This window comes from Mandrillus leucophaeus, unplaced genomic scaffold (genome assembly GCF_000951045.1).
Source record: "Mandrillus leucophaeus isolate KB7577 unplaced genomic scaffold, Mleu.le_1.0 Scaffold335, whole genome shotgun sequence".
Classification (NCBI taxonomy): domain Eukaryota; kingdom Metazoa; phylum Chordata; class Mammalia; order Primates; family Cercopithecidae; genus Mandrillus; species Mandrillus leucophaeus.
The window spans coordinates 753276-762990 of record NW_012103532.1 but is presented as its reverse complement, the minus strand read 5'-3'; the positions used below and the strand labels follow the sequence as shown (position 1 = coordinate 762990).

Below are 9715 nucleotides of genomic sequence, written 5' to 3'. Positions count from 1 at the left end.
CTCCTGACCTCGTGATCTGCGTGCCTCGGCCTTCTAAAGTACTGGGATTACAGGCATGAGCCACCGCACCCAGCCACTTTATTTATTTTATTTATGTATTTATTTATTTATTTTTGAGATGAAGCTTTGCTGTTGATGCCCAGGCTGGAGTGCAATGGCATGATCTCGGCTCACCGCAACCTCAACCTTTTTTGTTTTCAGTTTTTTTACTTTTGTAGAGAGAGGATCTCCCTCTGTTACCTGGGCTGGTTTTGATCTCCTGGCTTTAAGCAAGCCTCCTGCGTCAGCCTCTCACAGTGCTGGGATTACAAGCATAAGCCACTGGTCTTGGTGCAACAAATACATTTATAATGAAGGAAAAAAGGCATGTTGGGAGAACAGAAAGGATAGGTAAGTGGTTAGCGCTTAGGGAGGAAGTGGAAACAGTGCTAGATGAGATTGGGAAGGTATACAGGGCCAGTTGTATAGAGTAAATAGTGAACGTGAAATTCCATAAATAATCATTAGTGAATATTTAACAAGAATAGCTAAGCATTTACCCTGAGCTCAGTATTCAAGTGTTTTACAGTTAGGGACTCATCGAGTCCTCACAACTACCCTTTGGTTAGACATTGTTTTCCTATTTTACGGGTGATAGTAATGAGCATCTGACATCAAAGGCTAAATTATTTTTCAAGACCATACAGCTGGAGTCAGTGACAGAGCCAGGATTCAGACTCATGTCTGTCTGAATCAAGTGACCACACACCCAGAATTGATGCAGTCCATATTCTTGGACTATAACTGTGAGGCCCAGACTTGGTAGGGAGTAGGTGAAGAGGGTGATCATTAGGAAAGGGGCAGGTTTGGGGTCAGGGAGTATGACTTGGTAGGTGTTCCCATAGTCCACATGAGGTGTAAGAGGGCCTGAAGTAAATCAGCCAGCCTGGAGACTGTCTCTTATACACATCTAGATGTGTATAAGAGACAGCATATATAATTACTAACTGTGATGAGTGTTCCGAAAGAAAACTACGAGATGTTGTGAGATCCTATTAAAAGATATCAGATCAGATCCAGTCTTGGAGCTGTAGAACACTTAAGGAAGTAACACTTGATGCAGTGCTCAGGCTGGAGAGAAAGGGATAATGAGAGAGAATTTCAGGCAGGGAACAGCATGAACAAAAACTCTGAGGCAAATAAAAGGATTAGCACATTCAAGGAACTAGAAGAAAGCCAGTGACATACAGAATAAGAGAGAATAACAGATTACTTTGGCCATTAGGAGACTGAGAGGGTCTTCCACTTAGGAAGCTTTTGCAGTTGTTTGACCATAAGGTAATGGAGGCTTTGACAAGTGTGGTGGTGAAGATAATAGTGGGTAGACAAATGTAAGAAATATTGACAGACTTACTAATATAACAGATATGGGAGGAGAGGAAGACAAAAGTCTGTGTTTTTATGGGTGATTTATTGGCTTCTGGCTTGGGCGACAGATGGGCCGGTATTGTGTGAAGATTGTTAATTTGGAATTCACTTTTTTCTTGTCTTTACTGAGTATATATAAAATCATATTTATAAAATATGAGTACGATAGAAAGTATAACAAGGCAATGAGCCCTCTGAGCTATCCCTCAGGTTAAGAAAAAGAACAATGTGTTTATCTTTGAGGTTCCCTCTGTGCCCTTCACTATTCCATCCCATTCCTTTTTCCTTTGGAAGTAAGTACTATCCAGAGATTGCTTCATTGTCTGCTTTGCTTTCTAATGTTGTCAGTTTTATCCCTAAACAATATCTTCTTTAGTTTTCCATGCTTATTAATGTTGTATAAATGAAGTCATTCTGGCTTTTTTTGCTGTGTCTACTGCGAGAATGAAGACCATTCTCAGCAATCAGACTGTCGACATTCCAGAAACTGTTGACATTACTCTGAAGGGACGCACAGTTATCGTGAAGGGCCCCAGAGGAACCCTGCGGAGGGACTTCAATCACATCAATGTAGAACTCAGTCTTCTTGGAAAGAAAAAAAAGAGGCTTTGGGTTGACAAATGGTGGGGTAACAGAAAGGAACTGGCTACCGTTCGGACTATTTGTAGTCATGTACAGAACATGATCAAGGGTGTTACACTGGGCTTCCGTTACAAGATGAGGTCTGTGTATGCTCACTTCCCCATCAACGTCGTTATCCAGGAGCATGGGTCTCTTGTTGAAATCCAAAATTTCTTGGGTGAAAAATACATCCGCAGGGTTCGGATGAGACCAGGTGTTGCTTGTTCAGTATCTCAAGCCCAGAAAGATGAATTAATCCTTGAAGGAAATGACATTGAACTTGTTTCAAATTCAGTGGCTTTGATTCAGCAAGCTACAACAGTTAAAAACAAGGATATCAGGAAATTTTTGGATGGTATCTATGTCTCTGAAAAAGGAACTGTTCAGCAGGCTGATGAATAAGATCTAAGAGTTATCCAGCTACAGAAAGAAGATGCCAGATGACTCCTAAGACCTACTTGTGATATTTAAATGATGCAATAAAAGACCTGTTGATTTGGAGCTTCTTAAAAAAAAAAAAAAAAAATGAAGTCATTCTGTAGGTATTTTTCTAAACTTATTTTTTATGCTCAACATTGTGCTCCCGGAAAACATTCATATGATACCTGGAGCTCTAATTTATTTTGTCTCAATTATATGGTAATATAGTAGGGACATATCAAAATTTAAATTTTTGTCGCTGGTGGTTTTTTTTGTTTTGTTTTTTGTTTTTGTTTTTGTTTTTGAGACAGGGTCTTACTCTGTCACCCAGGCTGGAGTGCAGTGGTGCAATCATGGCTCACTGCAGCCTCAAATTCCTGGGCTTAAGTGATCCTCCCACGTCAGCCTCCCATATATCGGGGACTGCAGGCTCACACCACCACACCTGGCTAATTAAAAAAAAATTTTTTTTTAGAGACAAGGTCTCACTATGTTGTCCAGGCTGGTTTTGAATTCCAGGGCGCAAGCGATCCTCCTGCCTCAGCCTCCACAAAGTCCTGGGATTACAGGCATGAGCCACTTTGCCTGGCTGTGTGAAGATTTTTAATTACTGAATAGATTTATTTAATGGTAATTCTAAGTTTTATGTTTCTTCCTAAGTTTTTGTTAATTTATATTTTTCTACATAATTGTTCATTTGCTATAAGTTTAATGTGTTGGCATTGTATTTCTTGTATTTTTTTTTTTAGTTACTGCCCTATCTTCATTCATGGTAGTATTTATGCATTTTCTATTTTTTTCTAGTTTATTCGTACCAGATGTCTGTCAGTTTGGGAACAAAATTTTAATTCTTTTCATTTTGTTTTTATTTAACCCACAATGTTCAGAATTACACATTTTTTACTCTATTAGATAGCAGTTCCTCAACTGTAGCCATTATCTTTCCACTTCCCAATTTATGTTCTTCCTAACCTGTATTGCACTTAACATATTTTCATGAAATTCACCTTACTTTTTTTTTTTTGCTTAAATAAGTACATTCATTCATTCATTCATTCATTCATTTTGAGACAGAATCTCGCTCTGTCGCCCAGGCTGGAGTGTATGTGATCTTGGCTCACTGCAACCTCCACCTCCCATGTTCAAGTGATTCTCCTGCCTCAGCCTCCCTAGTAGCTGGGACTATAGGCACGTGCCACCATGCGCAGCTAATTTTTGTATTTTTAGTAGAGACAGGGTTTCCTCATATTGGTCAGGCTGGTCTTGAACTCCTGACCTCGTGATCTGCGTGCCTCGGCCTTCTAAAGTACTGGGATTACAGGCATGAGCCACCGCACCCAGCCACTTTATTTATTTTATTTATGTATTTATTTATTTATTTTTGAGATGAAGCTTTGCTGTTGATGCCCAGGCTGGAGTGCAATGGCATGATCTCGGCTCACCGCAACCTCAACCTTTTTTGTTTTCAGTTTTTTTACTTTTGTAGAGAGAGGATCTCCCTCTGTTACCTGGGCTGGTTTTGATCTCCTGGCTTTAAGCAAGCCTCCTGCGTCAGCCTCTCACAGTGCTGGGATTACAAGCATAAGCCACTGGTCTTGGTGCAACAAATACATTTATAATGAAGGAAAAAAGGCATGTTGGGAGAACAGAAAGGATAGGTAAGTGGTTAGCGCTTAGGGAGGAAGTGGAAACAGTGCTAGATGAGATTGGGAAGGTATACAGGGCCAGTTGTATAGAGTAAATAGTGAACGTGAAATTCCATAAATAATCATTAGTGAATATTTAACAAGAATAGCTAAGCATTTACCCTGAGCTCAGTATTCAAGTGTTTTACAGTTAGGGACTCATCGAGTCCTCACAACTACCCTTTGGTTAGACATTGTTTTCCTATTTTACGGGTGATAGTAATGAGCATCTGACATCAAAGGCTAAATTATTTTTCAAGACCATACAGCTGGAGTCAGTGACAGAGCCAGGATTCAGACTCATGTCTGTCTGAATCAAGTGACCACACACCCAGAATTGATGCAGTCCATATTCTTGGACTATAACTGTGAGGCCCAGACTTGGTAGGGAGTAGGTGAAGAGGGTGATCATTAGGAAAGGGGCAGGTTTGGGGTCAGGGAGTATGACTTGGTAGGTGTTCCCATAGTCCACATGAGGTGTAAGAGGGCCTGAAGTAAATCAGCCAGCCTGGAGAAGGAGGTTGCACATCAATATGTTGCACAAGAGGCATAAGTGGAACTTGGCCACTGATTCTTTTTCTGTCCCTAACTTTGCCTAACACAGTGACCTGTGTAAGATGTGTTGTTTCGGTTTTAACTGGAAAGGATCATCTATACCTCTTGAATTCAGATTGATGTGTAGGAGAACAAATGCAGGCTTTAGATCCGGAAGATCTGGATTTAAATCCTTAATCTGTCGCTAATAGGTATGTGCATTTGGGCTAGTCCCTAAGCTTCAATTTCCTTGTAAATGGATGTGGTAAATAGTGTTTGTAAAGACTAGACATAACAGAAAGTGCTTGCAGCGTTCATTTGACCCTATATGTCTGTCTTTACGCTATTACCACACTGTCTTGATCAATGTCACTTTAGAGTTGAAATTGGGTAATGTTAGTTCTCCAACTCTTATATCAACCGTTATTCTTTTTCTTTTTCTTTTTCTTTTTTTTTTTTTTTTTTTTTTGTGGTACGGAGTGTTGCTCTGTTGCCCAGGCTGGAGTGCAGTGGCGCTATCTCGGCTCACTGCAAGCTCCGCCTCCCAGGTTCAAGCCATTCTCCCGCCTTAGCCTCCCGAGTAGCTGGGACTACAGGTGCCTGCCACCACGCCCGGCTAATTTTGTTTTTGTATTTTTAGTAGAGATGAGGTTTCACCATGTTAGCCAGGATGGTCTTGATCTCCTGACCTCGTGATCCACCCACCTCGGCCTCCCAAAGTGCAGGGATTACAGGTGTGAGCCACCGCACCTAGCCTACAGTTATGCTTTTTCAAGATTGCTGCTGCAATCTTGTTATAGCTGCTGCTGCTATATTACAGTTATTACTGTTGCTAGTATTAACATTATTAATAAGAGACCCATAAAGATGGGTCAACATGGCCAAAACTGGTTTTTTTTTTTTCCTATCAAACTCGCCTTCTCTCCTGTGTTATCTGCCTTGCATGATGTTACCATTTGCCCAGGTGGCTGAGTCACAGACCTGGGAGTTGTGTTCAGCTGTTCTTTCCTCCTCACCCAGCCTCTAGCCTTGCAGGACTTGTCTGTTACCTCTTTGCATGTGCTGCCCTTTATGCAGAATGCTTGTTCCTCTTCCACCCTCTTTCACCTGGACTTGCCCATTCAGGAGGCCTGATCTGATTCTCCCAGTTAATCCCTCTTGCATCTGATATCTCATAGCCCCGTGTATGTCCCTCTGTTGAAGCACAATTGTATTGTTTTGTAATTAGTTGTGTGTCTGCCTCTACCACCAGCCTCCATGCTGGAATTATGTCTGATTGTATCCTCAGAAAACAGCAGATAGAGTTGAGGCTTGATGAAAGCTTATTGAATTGTGGGGTCATAAATCTACTCTTCAGACTTGCCCTCCACTATCTCTGTTGTCCACCTGTGAGAATTCAGAATGACAAATATTTCTTCCCAAAACCCCTCAGCCTGGTTGCTGCATCTTATTCTGAGGAGAGATTGGCCAAGTTACAACTGAACATGAAGGTTTATGGCTTGAGATGGAGCAACAGAAGTGTAAGATAAGGGAATTTGAGGGAACAGAGTATATGTAAAGAGGTACAAGTCTTCACAGTGAGATTTTTGTTGCCATACAACCTTTTCTGGGGAAGAATGGACATCCTCAATGGGGAGGTAAGAACTCTGCTTTGACATTGAACAGTGATATGGTTAGGCTCTGTGTCCCCACCCAAATCTCATCTTAAATTGTAATCCCCACATGTCAAGGGAGGGACCTGGTGGGAGGTGATTGGATCATGGAGGCAGATTTCTCCCTTGCTGTTCTTGTGATAGTGAGTGAGTTCTCATGAGACCTGATGGTTTTATAGTATGGCACTTCCCCCCTCGCTTGCTTTCTCTATCCTGCCACCATGTAAGACGTACCTTGCTTCCCCTTCTTCTGCCATGCTTTTAAGTTTCATGAGGCCTCCCAGCCATGTGGAACTGTGAGTCAGTTAAACTTCTTTCCTTTATAAATTACCCAGTCTCAGGTATTCTTTATAACAGTGTGAGAATGGACTAATACAAGCAGCAGTTGAAGATTAGTAGTAGTAAAAGGAACCAAGTTAGTCCCAACCTGCCACTATCACCACTACCATCATAGCTAAAGAGATAGACTGGCAGGGTGCAGTGGCTCACACCCGTAATCCTAGCACTTTGGGAGGCCGAGGCAGGTGAATCATGAGGTCAGGAGATCAAGACCATCCTGGCTAACATGGTGAAACCCTGTCTCTACTAAAAATACAAAAAATTAGCCAGGCATGGTGGCAGGCGCCTGTAGTCCCAGCTACTCGGGAGGCTGAGGCAGGAGAATGGCATGAAGCTGAGAGGCGGAGGTTGCAGTGAGCCGAGACTGTGCCACTGCACTCCAGCCTGGGCTACAGAACGACACTCTTGTCTCAAAAAAAAAAAAAAGAGAGAGAGAGAGACTGAAATAAAACGGGCAGCTGTTGGTCTAGAACCAAGGTGTGAGAGGCATGGCAGCTCTGCTGTGGTCCCTGTGCTGTGAGCCAAGTGAATCTCATCATTTCAGAAGTTCTCTCTTTAGCCTTTAAGCCACTACATCAGCACTATCACTGCTTTATCCAGCGCCTCAGCTTTCGGGAGCATTGTTCCATAGGTCATTGCAGGGCAGGCTAGGTGCTTCTTGGGTGGAGTTAGTTCTGCTGCCTCTACCAGGTAAGTAATTCCTTTGTTCCAGACCGTCAGTTGTTTCATTGGGAAGAGTGTTTGCTTCTTGTTGAACTAGGTCTGAGCTGGATCCCTGAGTTTTGCCAGGTTCTAATCTTGCATTTTCTGTGTCCCAGTTTCAGGGAAGATCTCTTAGCTGTTTGTTCTTCTAGGATACAGTTGAGGACAGAATTGCAGGAAAATGTGATGGCCCGAGAGAAAGCAGGAAGGAAGGAAGAGAGGGCTTACAGTATAAAGTGATCTCTGCTTTCACCTGCAGGTCACTGCTGAAACTCAAGAGAAAGAAGACATTATCATACATTTGCAAGAGAAGGTCGCATCCTTGGAGAAGAGACTAGAACAGAACTTATCAAGAGAAGAGCATGTGCAAGAACTCCTGAAAGAGGTAACTTCTGTTCTCTTTGGACTGTCTGGTGTTGGAAAGGCAGGGTTGATTCTGGTGACTTCACAAACCCTAGAGTTTCAGAGCTGTAGGGCCCGCAAACAGCATGGTAACGAGAGAACTGTCTCCAACTTTGGCTTGTCCTGCTTACATCAGAAAGAGCCTTATGTCCCCTGTGGGTGACATGCTTTTCTCAGGGAAAGGGAGAGCTGTATTCAGAGATACATACAAACAGATAGCATCTCATCACCAATAAACCACACCTAGTGATTTCCGCCACTTGGGCTGCCTTGTCTTTCTGCACTGCCTTCTTCCCCACCATTTGGTACTCTGCAGTGGCCAAGGAAAATAGCTACATCTACCGCTTGGCATGAGCAAGAATTACCTTGGGCAGCATTCTCTCCTTCCTGAGGGAGGCTATTGTGCAGACTGGCCTCTTGCCCAGTGGTGCGGGTGAACTTTCTCATCAGGCTTAGCTTTTGTCTGCTCTTCCGTCTCTTTCTGTTCCAATGATTGGCCACACCATGACAAAGGTGACAAAGCCAAGGCCATGGGGCTCCTCCTAGATTAGACCCTCCCTTTCTTTCTTCAGTCAGTTTCAACTAAATACCTCCATCTCCACTGCCACTGGTTGTACTTCAGGATTTCCAGCAAATCTAGCTTAATCTATGTTAGAAGTCTCCAGATTGGCCTACCCAGCATCAGTCTCTCTTCCTTCACCCTCTGACACAGTCTTCCATGCTTACTGCCAAACTGATCCTCCTAATCAGCCCTGGTGACCATATCGCTCTCTTAAACATCTTCTACAATTCCCTTCAACAGTCTACAGTAAATGTAATGTGGGTTCTAGGGAGTAAATTGATTTCTAGAATCAGACTGCCCGTGCTTGTATTTTGCCTCTTCTACTTACTAGCTGTGACTTAGAGCAGCAGTCCCCAACCCTTTTGGCACCAGGGACTGGTTTCATGGAAGACGGTTTTTCCACAGATGGGGTCGGGTAGGGGAGGGTGAGGGGGTGGTTTCAGAATGAAACTGTTCAACCTCAGATCATCGTGATCTTTAGATTCTCATAAGGAGTGTGCAACCTGGATCCCTCACATGCGCAGTTCACGATAGGGTTCACACTGCTATCTAACACTACCACTGCTCTGACTGGAGGCGGATCTCAGGCGGTAATGCTTACTCACTGCTCACCTCCTCCTGTGCGGCCTGGTTCCTAACAGGCCACAGGGTCTGTGGCCCAAGGGTTGGGGACGCCTGACTTAGAGCAAGTAATTTAATCTCTTTGTGTTTGTTTCTTCCCCAGTAAAATTGGTTTTATTATACTACTAAACTCAGAATTGTTGTTAGGATTAAATAAGTTACAATATGTAAAGTGCTTAGAGTGATAACTGGAACATAGTTGGGTCTCAATATATGTCAGCTGTTACCATGATCAATATTATTATTGTGCCATCATCATTAGTATACAGTTTAATGTGCATAAAAATTACTTGGGAAGTTTGTTTAAAGTATATATCTCTAGGCCAGGTGTGGTGGCTCACACCTGTAATGCCAGCACTGCCTGAGGTCAGGAGTTCAAGACCAGCCTGGCCAACATGGCAAAACCCCGCCTCTATTAAAAATACAAAAATTAGGCCAGACTCGGTGGCTCACGCCTATAATCCCAGCACTTTGGGAGGCCGAGGTGGGTGGATCAGAAGGTCAGATTGAGCCAGATGGAGATTGAGACCATCCTGGCCAATATGGTGAAAGCCCATCTCTACTAAAAATACAAAAATTAGCTGGGCGTGGTGGCACATGCCTGTAGTCCCAGCTACTCGGGAGGCTGAGGCAGGAGAATTGCTTGAACCTGGGAGGCAGAGGTTGTGATGAGCTCAAGATTGCACCACTACTTTCCAGCCTTTGTGACAAGAGCAAAATTCCATCTCAAAAATATAAATAAGTAAATAGATAAAGTATATATCTCTGGC

The 9715-nt window shown here is 43.0% G+C and overlaps 1 protein-coding gene and 1 pseudogene across 3 annotated transcripts in view; both read left to right on the top strand.

Annotated features, from left to right (window-relative positions):
• GOLGA1 (golgin A1) overlaps window positions 1-9715 on the top strand; it is a 73977-nt gene that overhangs the window by 30833 nt on the left and 33429 nt on the right. For both annotated transcript variants that reach the window (XM_011988682.1, XM_011988683.1), the window contains exon 11: window positions 7620-7745. In XM_011988682.1, coding sequence (XP_011844072.1) covers window positions 7620-7745 — 126 coding nt within the window. The remainder of the gene's footprint in view (window positions 1-7619; window positions 7746-9715) is intronic.
• LOC105545665 lies at window positions 1830-2536 on the top strand (annotated as a pseudogene). Its single transcript, XR_001006966.1, has one exon. The product of XR_001006966.1 is annotated as a 60S ribosomal protein L9 pseudogene (transcript).